General features: G+C 48.6%; 1 protein-coding gene across 1 annotated transcript in view; it reads right to left on the bottom strand.

Moving 5' to 3' along the window:
- Positions 1–14,417, bottom strand: part of CLSTN2 (calsyntenin 2) — a 609,016-nt gene that overhangs the window by 32,248 nt on the left and 562,351 nt on the right. The window contains exons 10-11 of the mRNA XM_041734226.1: positions 9,599–9,765; positions 695–843 (exon numbers count right to left, since the gene is read on the bottom strand). Of these exons, the coding sequence (XP_041590160.1) occupies positions 695–843; positions 9,599–9,765 (316 nt within the window). The remainder of the gene's footprint in view (positions 1–694; positions 844–9,598; positions 9,766–14,417) is intronic.

Genomic DNA, 14,417 nt, shown 5'->3' with positions numbered 1-14,417 from the left:
CTGTTGAATCTAATTGCTGCCTGTGGGGTTTAGCCGGGCACCTGTCTCTGGCCCCAGTAACGTGGCAGTCAGCAGACCCATCTTTCCCAGCCTTGTTCCTGTTCTTCTGGGTTCGGTTTCCTTGCTCCAGGGGCTAGGTATCTCCCCCTCCCTGGAGTTTTTCTGGGGTCCTGTCCTTGCTGCCCTACCAGGCAGTGGCTGTGGCTGAGAAATGACTTGACAGACCAAGAAGGGTGGGATCCACAGGCTTCACTAATAAATGGTCTCATCTCTGTTACTGAACTCTGATCCCTTAGGATAAGAACCACACCCTCTCTTTTTCTTGCATACCTGTGCTATTTAGTTGCTCTGCAAAGCTGGGTTGGTTGATTTAATCCAATTTAATAAACATTTGTCAAGGTACACCTACTATGTACCAGTTACTGTAACCTTAAATCAGACCACTTAAAACTGAGCTGAGAACTTACAGGAAGCGGTACATCACATTCTGAATTAGAGAAAGCTCGATATGTGTTGGCAAAGCAACAGCACATTAAAGAAGACAACACAGATCCATTGGGGCACCCTCGTAGGGATGGCAGAGAAACTGCGAATAGCTGAAGAAAGATGAGTTCTGTTTTGCCAGGGAACATTCCCCAGGGGCCCTCTCTGCCGCTTCGCTGGGCTCCTGGCGGACACGAGTGTGTCTACTCACTGGACTTTGGAAGAGACTCTCAGGCGCCGCACGCCCGCCGTCGGGAACTGCCTGGAGTTGATGTAGGACACCTTCTGGAGGGCGCGATTGATGTTCCCAATGTCGTCACCTTCCATCACCAGGATGGACTGCGAGGGGTTGAAGTGGTACTGGAGGAAGAAAGGGGGTGTCATGGGGGGGCATGATCAACAACAAAGCCCACCATCTCCATGGACAGGCCACGAAGGCCCAGTGTCTCCAGAGTGTAGGCCAGTGCAGCAGCCATGCACACAGATGACTGTTTTAGCCCCTTAAGCAATTCCTGCTACCCCTGGGGGGCTTCCAGGTCTCCCCTGTAAGATCCCTGGGGGTTATAAACGCAGGATGGGATTCTGAATCCCTGTCACAGGGCTCTTGCGGTCCAGCCCTTGGCAGGGTGGCCCCTGCTCTGTGCCGGCTGTGGGGTCCTGACGGGTCTTTCAGCCCTTGGACAGCCTGCCCCCTCAGCTGGCTGCCTAGACACTTGGGCTTTGGCTCCTTTCACTGGTCTTGTCTTTGGCCTTGAACTTTCCTCAGTTCACCCTGTGCTCTCTTTCCTGATCCATGCTGATTTCTTGGCTTCCAACCTTAAAGCTCATCCTTCAGTTAACGGCCCTCCTCTCTCAGATCTCACTCCTTATTTTGCTTCCCTGGTGCTTTACTCTGCTTACCCATGAGTTTTGCTCATTTGCTGTGTACACCCTGTCAGCTGTCCCAGGTCTATTATCTATTCATTCCACCCAGAGTCCCTAATATCCTACACTTGCTGAAGGTCTGGGGACTGTGATGCTCCCCACCAAGTCACTTGAGTCCTCAAATTGGATAAACCAGATACAGACTCCTGCTTCTCCCTGCAAAGCCCTGGCAGTTACTCTTCCCTGCGTGGAGTGTGGAGCATGGAGCACTGCCATGGTACTGGTTGGACTTGCTGATCCTCACATGCTTCTGAGCAGGATTTATTATCAGTAAGATGTCAGGAGCTTATCAGTGCATTCAGATGATGTATCTGGAGTTCATGCCACAGGAAAAAAAATCTGGATATATATATATATAATTATCTTTATACTCAATATGGGACTCGAAATTACACCCCAGCTGAGTCAACAGTTATGTTCTCTTCCAATTGAGCAAGCCAGGCACCCCTGATCTGGATATATTTTTACGTAGCTACTTGGCAACACTTCTTATGCATAATATGTTCATGTAACTATACACACACACACACACACACACACACACACACACAAAGTGAAAGTGCCCATCCTATCTACCCAGTTTCCAATATCTCATCCACGAGTATTAATTTCTTAGTTCCAGGTTGCATTACTGTTTATAATTAGTTGTTTCCCCTCCCAGTGGGAGGCTTATACATGCCTGTCCTATTGTCCATAGGCTTGACTATGTGACATATGGAGCTCTTCCCTGCAAGATACACTTTTGCCCTGCTGCACTCAGTAGTGGTCATGTGACTTCCTCAGCTAATGAAAGGTGGCCAGAAATATTATTTGGTTCACAATCATGAAGAAGATTTCACAGCCAGTGCATGTTCTTCAATATCCCTTTCCCTCTGCCATGAAACCTGCCAAGTTTCCTTAGGGCCTGTTCCATTAGCCTGGGTCTCCCAGTATGGGTGGTATGTGGATCAGAGCTGAAGCCAATCTACAATGGACATTGGTTGTGAACAGTAAAAAAAAAAAAAAAAAAAAAAAGTGTGTAATCCACTGAGATGTTTAAGTCACTTGTTACTGCAGCATCACCTAGCCTATCCTGAAAGTTATACTTCAGCAGTCTTACGAATATAGAGTTCCTTTTTCTTTCTTCCACCAATGGTAGCATTTCACGTACTTTATTGTACTTTGCTTTTTTTTCCCCTTAGCTCATATCTTAGAGATTGTTCTGTATTAGTACATCATAAGTTTCCTCCTTTTTACAGCTGTCTAATATTCTGTGTAAATAATTTATTTAACCAATTTTTTATGGACACTTGGATTATTTCCAGTCTTTTACTAATAATGCCACAATGAATAATCTTGTACACACTTCATGGGTGCAAACATATATCTATTGGATAAATCCCTCTGTGTGAAATTGTTAGGTCCAAGAGTATACACACTTTAAATTTTGACAAATGTTGCCTGATTCCCCATTGGTAGGGAATATATTAATATACACTCCCTCTCACAGTGTATAGGAATGCTTCTTTTCTCAAAACTTCAAAAGAATATGCTGTAGTTTGGGATTTTTGCTAGTCTGATAGGTGATAAATGCTACCTTAGTGTATTTTTAATTTACATTTCTCTTGCCACGAAGGAGATGGAGTATGTTATTATGAGTGGAAGGAAAAATCTATCTATATTAACTTTTCCCTGATAGGACTTGGTTGTCTTTTTAAGAGCTCTCCGTTCTGAGCCTGGACTCTAAAAGGAACTGGGTGTCCCATGAGTACCACTGTTGATATGACCCATGTAAGGTCCCTGTAATGTGGCCCCCCTAGGCAACTGAGAACTTAAATCTTTGCCTCCTTCAACTATCATTTGTTTTACTGTTACCTCCTCCTTGAGGCTGCCCCAGCTTCCCTCATTTAGGTCCCCACTGGGTTCCTATAGTGCTTATGAAATGGTAATATAATGATTACAGTACAGGGACCATGAGTTCACTGAGGACAGGGGTGCCAATTCTTATCTCTGAATCTCAGAACGTAGCTCTAGTGCCCTGTAATCCCATTAGATGAATGAGTTAATGTTCCCCCTCGGCCCACATTGTACTCAGTATCATCTCAGGGTTACTCCCAAAAAGACTTTTTCAGTCACTCTCTTTTCAGTTAAGTCTCTGTGGGAGTTATTATCAGTGCTCACTAAACTAAACCCTGCTCTCCTTTGCATCCTGGAGGCTACCTTTGGCATCAGCCACCTGCCATGTATGGGTGGGCCATGTGACTACATCTGGCCAATGAGGTGTGAGAGGGAGTGGGGCAGGGCTTCTGGGCTGAGTCCATGAAGGACCCTGCAGATGCTCCAGCCTTTTTCTTCCTCCCCTCTGGTGGCTGTGGCATTCCAAGCAGAAACCCCACTCCACCTCCCTGGTTTGACAGAGAATAATAAACTTTTAATCATTAAGCCATGAGGATCTTGGTGTTATTTGTTACTGCAATATTTTAGCCTATCTGGAAAAATTGCACCCTTCCGAGGCAGGATTCTCACCTAAGGCTCTGTGGCAACTTGGAAAGATCGTGGGCTGCGTGGATTGCAGTACCCCCGTTCTAGGACGGACTATGAAATACAACTTTGGACAATTTACTTCCCCTTTCTGGACTTTATTTCCTCATTGAAAATAATGGGGATAGGGGATCCCTGGGTGGCTCAGCAGTTTGGCACCTGCCTTTGGCCTAGGGCATGATCCTGGGGTCTGGGGATCAGGTCTCACATCCGGCTCCCTGAATGGAGCCTGCTTCTCCTCTGTCTGGGTCTCTGCCTCTCTATGTGTCTCTCATGAATAAAATCTTAAAAAAAAAAAAAAAAAGAAAATAATGGGGATGTTAATATCTAGCTGTCTGGGGGCTTAAATGAGATAACGTATATAATGAATCTAGTACTTAAAGGGTGTTTAGTCCAAGATAGATTTTATTATAATTCTTAGCGTTGTAATTATTTCTAAATGGAGTCTCTGCCCACACAGGTACTGCTGCCTTCACTGCTGGTCTTTCAATGCCCCGAGCAGGGTCTCTGTGGTCTGGAAGGTCTGCTCACAAGCACCAATCCCTCTTTTGGGTTTGGGAGTCCCCGGATATATGTGCAGGTGATGTCACAGTCACGCTCTGAGTTGGCTTCTCCGTTGCTGTGGAGGACTCATTAGCTGGAGGACTCATTCATTAGCTGAGAGGTGCCCTGTTCTGAGTGTTGCACAAATCATCCATTTCAGATTTGAGCAGATTCAAGTTCATTCTTCTGAAATACCACCTATGTTCCCACATGTCTTTCTGCCTCCCTACGGCCTCGCAACCCCACCGTGTACCATTCCTGCTGTAGCAGAGTCATGGTGCTGTTGCTGTCTGCCTGCCTCCCCCAGGCAACTGTGAGCACCTTGAGGGCAGGGTCTATGGACTTTTCCCCAGGGTTACCCTCAGGTCTAGCACATGAGAAACATGACAAAATGATAGGCCCTGCAGTGGAGGCTGAGCCAACCTTCACACAAGGGCTAAACAAGAAAATCATGGGATGCCTGGCTGGCTCAGTTGGAAGAACATAGGACTCTTGATCTGGGGGTTGGGACTTAGGGTCCTGTGTTGGGTGTATAGATTATTTAAATAAATAAGAAGAAAATCAAACAGTTCTTCCAGAGAGTTGAATTGGCAGCATCATGGCAATCAGCACAGGGTGCATTCCCACCGCAGCCCCCTAAGGAGAAGGTGGATCGGCTATGTTGGATCTCCAGTTAATACCCTACTCTGGCCGTCTGAGCATCCTGAGGGCTGCCACAGGGCATGAAGGTGGGTACAGGCCTAGCCATCAATATAGTTCTGGCAGGATCAATAAAACCTTCCACCAAAGTAGGTTTCTTTGTTTCGTTTTTTAAATTGTGGTGTTCCCAGCCCTGTGGCGTGTCTGAGGTAGGTCTCTGCGTCACAGTGGCATTAGCATTATCACAGGGACAAGAGATGGCTTCCTGGGGTCCCAGCAAAGGGTGACAGCACTCCTTTGGGAAGCTGTGTTGTGGCCACCGTGATTCCTTTCTTTGAGAAGATGCTAGACAGATGGCCTTTGGGAATAGTCATCCCAGAAGGTCAGCCGGGGTCACCAAGCACCTACCAGGCTGGGATATCAGTGAAATCCTTGTCCAAAGCCCAGGGCTGTTCCTCGAGGGAAGGCTGGTCATGGTACTCCAGGCACCTTGCCATTCACTTGGACACCTGCCAGCCCCTCTGGGTTGAGCCAGATGGGAGACTTGCCATATTCCAGGCTCCTCTGCCAAAACTGTCACCCAAATTTACCTTTCAAAAGCAGCTGGGGCAGTGGTAATACCAAGTGCAAGACCAGCCCAGCGGGAGAAGGGAACTGTGATTTGTTGAGGACCTATTAGGTTTGCTAAAGGTGATCCCTAGAAATTTATACCTGTATCTATCATCTCATCTATCTCTATACACATATTTTTCCTCTATCTATAGATACCTAATGTAGATATATAAAAATATACATAAAATCCAATTCCCTCAGCATCACAACAAAATACACTTTATACATGAGGGAATTGGGGCTTAAGAATTAAATTACTTTGCCCAAGGTCACCCTGCTAGTAAATATTTGTAGTATAGTTTGAACCAAGGAGTGCCTTGTCCCAGAGGTCTGGCTCTTTCCCACTCCTCCAACACTGTGGACTTTTTTTCTTACTTTCTTACTCTTTCTTTCATAAATTTCTGATATTTAAGCCAACCAGCTTGTGGTATATTATAAAGCAACCTCAGGAAATACACAACCTTTAAAACTTTCATCCCAAATGTCACCTTCTAGGTAAAGTCTCCTGGCCTTCCTCCCACCTAAAGGGTTCCTGCCTCTGTGTTCTTTGTTCTTTTCTCTATTAGATTATCTTGTTTTATTAAACATTTTAAGTTAGTGTACTTTATGTTAAGTACTTCCAGGCCTTGAGCTACTTGAGGACAGGTATCATGTGTTTTCATCTTTGAAATCCCTATGATCCAGAACACATAGTATGGATTAAATAAACCTAAGTTCAAGCTTTTCTAAAAATGCTGACGTGTTCTTGGGCTATGAAAGAACAAATTGGCAGGCCTTATGCTATGAAAATCAGAACAGGATATTCTTCAGGAAGGTGGTTATTCCATAGTATCCCAGGATCTCGTACGGGTACAAGACAGTAACCACCCCAACCATCTAATGACCCCAGACATGCTGGACAAATATTCAGAAATAGGCATGATCCAGGGGAAGATGAGTGAAAAGAGGAACCTGCACTGGGCCCTGCGAGCAGATGGATAGATAGTCTTGTTCATTAGAGGAGGCCCTCACTTTCCTCTGGACTGGCCAGGGAGGAGTGGGGAGGCCTGGAACCAGGAGAAAGGAGAAAAACAGTCATTATTCTGAAATGAAGTGAGGGATATGAAATGGAGTTAGGGCCAGAGAGAAGGAAGTCTGAATAATTTTCAAGAATGCCTTATAATCTGAGTTGCTGGTGTGGAGGAAAGAGCATGGACTTATTTTGGGCAGGTTCCTGAGCCTGTCTCCTTATTTCTGAAATGGGGCCATAACATTTAATCTGTTGTGAGGCGTAGGGATAATGAACTTCGAATAGCCCCCGGTGGATACACGATGACTTGTGTCTTATCATTAACTTCTCCTGCGGTGCTAGTTCGTGCCAGCTGTGCCTAAGGATGGAGGAGGATCCTCTGCGGTGACTGGGAGTCAACAGGTGGTATCCTGAAAAGTTGGAAGAGCCTCTGCACCCGCTACGGCTTTGTGTGCCACGTAGTTTACAACCCCCTCTCGTCATAGGCTCTGGATGCTCCGTAGAGATTGTGCATCTCCATGTAGAATTCTAAGAATGTGGGGCTTTTTGGTGCAGTATCTTTGGTTTGTTTGTTTTGTAGTGCTTGAATCCTGAAGCCGTGGTCTCATGGGATGCTCCGGAGCAGAGCAGATCCACTCAGAGGTGGGGAGCAAACCCAGAATTAGAGGGGGGAGGGTTGGAGGACAGGTTTCTGCATCACTGGGCTGACAAAACGCTAAGGAAACGACTCCAACAGTTGGTTGAGGATCAAACCCCAGGCTCTGCATGCGAGGGTACCAATATCAAATGTGCCATGAAGTAGACAGGGATGGGGGTGGGGGGGTGAGGAGTCGTCCTTTCCAACATGAGGCAGTCTTGCAGGTCTCCTTCAATGACAGGTGATCAACTCTTGAGTGCACCTGTTCGTGCCTATTTAAGGTTCTGTAAGGCCATTCTTGCCTTGCCCTGTCTGTGCGCTCCTCCCACCTTCCCCCTCTGACCCAGCCTCCAAGGTGAGCATCCTAAACTATGTTCCTGGCCAGATCATGTTGCTCTGCCTGGAGTCCTTCAGTGGCTCCCTGGGGCCCACCGGAGAAAACATGTAAACACCTGAACACAGTTCACCAGGCCCCATGACGCAGCCTATGCTTAGGGGACCACACTTCTACCTTTATTCCTACAATTTGGGCACTGTAACAATTTGGGGCATGTAACTCCTTCTTGGAGTCCCAGTGTACGCTGTGGGGCACCCCAGCACCCTGCCATCATCCATGCTCTCAGATCTGCCTAGAGTGACCACCCAGCTCCCCTCCCCCTGCCTTTCTCCTGCTTGATTCCTCCTCATCCTGAAACATGCTGCTCAGACCCCACCTCCTCCAAGGAGCCTTTCCCAACTGCTGCTCCTCAGGTTCTGGAACTCTGGAGCAAGACCACCTGGGCTTCAAATTCTGGCTCCGCTCATTACCAGTTCTGGGATCTCAGACAAGTTTCCGTTCTCTTAAAGTCCTCAATTCCTTATGTGTGAAATAGGAACATTTATGGTAGCTTTGTCATAGGGTTCTTCTGGTATTGAATAAGTTAGTACCCACAAAGCATTTAGAGCTGTGTCTGGCACTTGGGGGAGCCTCGTGCTCATCGTTATCTCAGCTTACCAGCCTGGATTACAAACATCAGCTTGGGCCGCTGACTTCCCTGAAGATAAAAGGCTGGGAATGTTCAGCTTTGGGTCTCCCCCCATCCAGCCCAGAACCAATACCCGGGTGTCCATGGCATGTTTGCTGAAGTGACTGCGGCTTAAAGAAAAACATGATGTGCTCAGATCACCAGCCCCTCCATGGCTCCTCATGTCAGAGCCTCACAGGCTCCCCTGACAGCAAAAATAAAGGTGCTGTCTTTGGGAGGGGGGACTCCCTGTACCCTGGAGTAGGGGTAGGCAGGGTAGGCCCAGGGTAGGAGGCACGGAGGAGACGGTAGGTGAGGGGTGAAGCAGGCAGCCTCTGCTCTGGTCACACCAGCCTTGAGAAATGGCCCATAAAGGAAACCTCCAGGCTGTGGGGAGGGGGTTGGCTCGTGGGGCTGGCCTGTGCTCCAGGAGGCTGAGGGTGGCCTGTCTACTCTCTCTGGGGTCCATTAGGACCAAGCTGGGGTGCAGTGATATTTAACCAGCTCTTTGCTCAGGTTCCCAGAGGCTCCCTGCTGGCAGGAGCGCCCAGGGTCCAGGTGAGGCCAGCAGGCTCCCTGCCGGGTGGGGGTGAGGTGACTGGGCCGGGTGCTGAGGACGTTTAGCTACGCGTGTCCTGCCCCTCAGGAGGTACCTTTTTCAGAACACAGCTTTGATTCTTTCGGATCACATGAATGTTTTTATTTTGCATGAATCTGCTCACATTCCCTCTGCCAGAGATTGCTCGAAGCCCAACCTGCGCTTCAGTTTCACGACATGAGACCCAGCGACCTCCGTATCTGCTAATTCCAGCCCGCCTGGGCTGACCTTCCTTCCTAATTTATATTTAACATGGCCAAACTTTTCATTCTATTTTTAAATATTTTTTTTTTGAAATCTCTTCTCACATGCTGCTTCTGTTCCTTTGGCAAACAAACAACAAAGCAACCACCCAACCCAGAACAGCCGAAATACAACCATCCCCTTCTGGTAGACACGGGACACGTGTCTGCTTTTGTGTAATGAACTGATTATGCACAAGGGCTTCATCTAGGAAATCTCACGACACAGCAGAAGTCCACCACGGCAGTCACGGCCCCTCACCCCCGCCGCACCATCTCTGTGCAACTCGACAGGTGGGGACTCCCTTTCCAGAGTGCGCTGGCCCTGGGCAGCCTCTGCCCCACAAGTCAATGTCTTACTGGTGGCGACACTGGCTCCTTCCTTACCTTTATGCCTTGGCCGAGGCTTTCCAGGGAATTGATATCCAGTCCCTCCTTGCAGGCCTGCAGGCAGGAGATCACCTTCTGACTCTCCATTTTGCCGGGGCGGATGGTGAGACTGGCCAGGCTGCCGTGGAAGAACTGAGCAAACCGTGGTTTGGTGACTTCTCCTCCTAGAAGCGAAAGCAGCACCAGGTCATTTGCCCTGTGGAGGTTGGGTATGGAACACCCACGATTTGGCTGGGGGACCAAGGACACACTGGCTGTGTCCCCTCAACCTGAGCCTTTACCCAGAGCAGTAAGCTCAGCGGCCATACTCTCAACAGGAGGCTATCATCTGCGGCCAAGACCTCGGTGCCCCCCAGCTGCACCCGACTTAGAAAAGCTGGAATTTTTCAACTTGAAGCAGTTGCTTTCCGAGGCATGACCTGCTTTAGAAGAAAGGACCTAGAGAGAAAGAACGGGAAGGAGAGGGAGGCTGCCACTGACAGGAGGCCTGCTGTGCGCTCGGCTCTCAGCTAGGGACCCCATCTGAGCAAGCCTGCAAAGAAGGGGTCCTTGTTTCCCGCTCACACCTGCAGACCCTGAGGCTCAGAAAGGCTGAGGGACTGGCCCCAGGATGCACAGCCGACGCTGGAGCTGGTCCCGGGCTGTCTGACTCCAAAGCCGGCGCTCGCTTCCCGACATTCCACGGAGGGGTTGGCAGGCCGCCGAGGAGTCCCCGAGCCCTCCATCCACAGGCCTGGCTCTCTTGCAATGAATTGATTTCGGACCCACTTAAATTCAAGTTCCCGGATTCTGTTCTGCCTCTGCCTCTCTTCTCATCGCCTACTTCTTGGTTTCCACTGTTCTACGGGCTGAGCCAAGGCCTAGCTGAGCGCCGGCCTGCTCTTCACACAAAGCCGTTCAGTGCTGCTCACGTCAAGGCCTCTCCTCCTCCTCCCTCCCTGGTTTTCTCCACGTCTCTAAAGTAAAAGCTCCCCAAGGTCCGTATGAACCCTCACCTCTTCTAGGAGGCCTTCCCCACAGCCTTCACGGAACATAGGCCCCTTCCATCTCTGAGCAGCCTACGCGGACACTAGCCTTGATCTCGCACTTCTGTCTGTTCAGAGACGTAGCAGGACGTAGGTAGCGGGATGTGGGTTGAACTCCAGTTTTGCTAATTCCCTGGGAAGGTTTGGTAAACTCTGAGCCTCTGCTGGCTTGCAGGGGACAATTCTGGGTTTTGGTCCCTGGGTCTCCTGAAATGCATCCCTAGTGAAGTGTGCTGCAGTGAGACAGCACGCCGGAGGGCCAATTTCTGACCATTTCTACTAGAGTGACCCCAGAGTGACTTCTCTGTGCCAGCAGAGCCTGGACCTCAGCTGGAGGGGGCGGAGGGCTCTCCCCGGGTCACTCTACCTCAGCCCTGGGGTAGTAGATGCTCCTAATACCTGCGTTCCCATATTCTTGAGAGTTCTACTTCTCAGTGGCGAATCCTTGTGATTCCAATTCTCTATTATGGTTAATAATTCTTTATATTTATCCATTGAAATTGTGGTGTGGTTTTTCTCTGGTGACTGAGTCCACACCAATACCCTGTGTTGGCATGCGCACCTTGCTCACACCTGTTCCTCTTTACACTTAGACACCACCTCCAAACGGCTTAGGTTAGGCAAACGCCATGGTCCTTCAAGGCCCCGTAAGCTCTCTGTCCCCGGCTTGCACACAGAAGCCTCTCATGGGTCACCCGGTCTACCGTCCCCCCTCCCTGGCCAGAGCCCCCCTGCCCACCACGTCCTCTCCTGAGCCTTGGAGCACTGACTTCATCCAACCACACCCTCAGAACCCTGCGTTGCTAATGGCTTACATGTGTGGGGTTTATGTCCTCAATAGCCTATCACTGTGGTTCTCAACCTTGGCTGCACATTTTAATCATCTGAGGATCTTTAAATCTTTTTTTTTTTTAATTTCTATTTATTTATGATAGAGAGAGAGAGAGAGAGGGCAGGGGAACAGGCAGAGGGAGAAGCAGGCTCCATGCACCAGGAGCCCGATGTGGGATTTGATCCTGGGTCTCCAGGATCGAGCCCTGGGCCAAAGGCAGGCGCCAAACCACTGCACCATCCAGGGATCCCTCACCTGAGGATCTTTAAATAAAGTCAAGTTGATTCTGGTGCTGGGTCCCACCTTGGGAGCTTATGGCTGAATTGGGGTGAAGAGCTTCAGGAGCTCCTCAGGTGCGCTGGATGTGAAGTCAAGGTTAGGAATCCCTGGCTCTAAGCTTCTTAGGCTGGGCCCTCTGCACACTGCTGTGCGATCTCTCTCCTTCACGCCACCCACCGGCTTACTCTTGCTAGCCTTTGCACACTGCTAGAATGTATTTGTTTAAGTCTCCTGGATGGCAGGGAGCACTCATGCATTATTCATTTTAATGAAGATGATACTGAGCAGGTATTAAGGGCTGAGGGTTGCAACAGGCACTTTGCGTAAGTTGGCTCATTTATTCCTTTCAACAGCACACGTGCCCCGTGCGGTCCCGGCATCCTGCCCCCTGCCTGGCACACAGCGGACATTTCATAACTGTTTCTTGAACTGAAAGAGGTGGCGGATTAATGCCAGCAGAGTAGTGGACATCGTGGAGTCTCTCCAACATCCATCTCCCTTCTGCCCTCTTGTAGCGGCAGCCCAGAGGTTTGGGGGAGTTGACTTGAATTCCAGGGATGGATTCTATTTAGTCACAGCTACTCAGGTTTTCCTCTTCCCCTTGCTCCAGTGGCTCAGTCAGGTGTCGGCGTCCGATTAAGCCGATCGGTACCTACGTCCACTAAGCCACAGAGGCTGGCCCAGGAGTAATCATAAGACCAAATTCAGGCCAATGAGAGGAGAGGAGGAATTAATTGGCAGCCTTTGGGAAAAGAGCTTCCCTTTTCTATCCAGAAAGTTTCTGGAACCTACTCCTGCTCTCTACCCTGGAGATGGTGGTGTGAAGAAGGAAGGCTTAGGGCTGCTGCTGCCATCTTGTAAGCAGGCCAAGGACAACAAAGGTGACGCATGAAGGCAGGCAGAGCTGGGACAGTCCTAGCAGAGGCCCAGGTAGACCTCCTCACCACTCTACCACATGGCGTCCTCAGCTGGGGGAGCCAATCACCCACCTTTAAGCCATTTTGACTCATGTTGTTCTTACCTGCCATCAAAACATTTTCACTTTGGAAATGAAGGGAGAAGGTTCTATCAAAGTACTCAGTCCACAGGGAACTCTAAACAGATGTGTCTTTGGGGAATGCCATGACATGGCAATGACTTGAGAGTGTTGGGGAACCCATCGGGGACCTCCTGATCTTGGCCCTCAAAGCCCCCTTGGGTAAAGTGCTCCTTAATGCCATTGACATGTTCCTGCCTTCACAGACGGGCACTCCCATTGATCTGCACAAAGAAAGGTGTGAGCATGGGTACAAATGGCAGAGCTGCCACTCCCCAGGGCACTCGGATGGTTGTCTCTTCTCTGCTTTGTCCACCCTGTGTCCCCAGAGAGCAGCAGATACAGCAACTATCATTTTCTGGGTATGAGTTGAACTATGTCTCCAACACAGTGTGCAGTCCTCGCCATACATCATCATCTTACTGAACCTTCACCAAACTCTTGGGAGGGAGGTACTCATTTGTAGTTACAGTTAAGCCAACTCAGACCTCTCAGTAGTAAGCGGCCCAAGGCCACACAAGTAGGAAGGGGTGAAGTGTGTGCCCCTCTGGTGTGCATACATTCGGCCATGCATGGGGCCAGCTGGCGCATCCCGGTGTACTGGCCAGGCCCATCCAGAGTGAGGCTGGGAGCGAGCCCTCTGTGGTCTGTCATCTAGACCCCCTCAAGAGCTCACTCTGCAGCTCCGCGTTCAAAGACCAAACTTTGCGACTTTCTTGGGCGCTAAGGCATTTTCCTACACACCATTTTTTTCTCCACAAAACATTCATGTTTAGTATTTTTGATGCAAGAATCCCAGATCTGTGGTGCACTCTGTTTATTAGTGATGCAGCTCCAGGAAATTGATTCAATTAGCACTTTGCAATAGGAGGCCGGTATAAAATTTGAAATCTATTTGCACTCAGGAGTGGCTGTGATGCAGGATTTAAAAAATAATAGATACGCTGAAAGTCTCTTTCTTTTTAATATCTTAGTAAACCACATGGCTCCTCTGTTAACATTTAGACCCAAACATGATCATGAATTACTTTAAGAAAAAACAACATAACCTGATTTCTTATACAAAGAACTTTCTCTACATGTTTGCGAATGTGATTTTGGGTTCCTGAGGCTAGCTCTGCACACATTTTTAAAGTGTTTGCTGAATGCCTAGCCTTCTGTTAGATTGAGTTAATTATAAGATGTAGTTCATTCTCTCTAAGAACTTATACTTAGTTGGGAGAATAAAGTATAGACACTGGGGAAATAAAAACATGAGTAAATTGCCAGTATAATAGACGGTCTAAGGCAGGGCATGATTGATATCCAAAGAAATGATACAGATGTGGTGTCCAACGGATCAGAGGGAAAAAATAATGGCCATCATCTGTTAGGCCCATAAAATATGGCAAGTTCTTTCATGTGCTATTTTAGTTCATACTTAAGTGGCAGGATAGTATGTTTGAGACCTTAGCCTCTATTCTTTTGATTTTTCCCAAGTATTTCTCTCATCTTACCCTTCATTTAGACACATATCTGGCTTGTGCTCATTGCCACAGGGAGGGTTGTGACAAGGAGATGAGCAGATGGAGCTTAAAGCTGAGTTTCTTTTGCTTCCAGAAGCCTAAACCCTTCGGAGGCTGGGGAAGATCTGGGTATGGATCC

The sequence above is a fragment of the Vulpes lagopus genome, chromosome 19 (genome assembly GCF_018345385.1).
Source record: "Vulpes lagopus strain Blue_001 chromosome 19, ASM1834538v1, whole genome shotgun sequence".
In the NCBI taxonomy this organism is placed as follows: Eukaryota; Metazoa; Chordata; class Mammalia; order Carnivora; family Canidae; genus Vulpes; species Vulpes lagopus.
The sequence above is the reverse complement of the archived record's forward strand: the minus strand, read 5'-3'. Positions and strand labels throughout refer to the sequence as shown.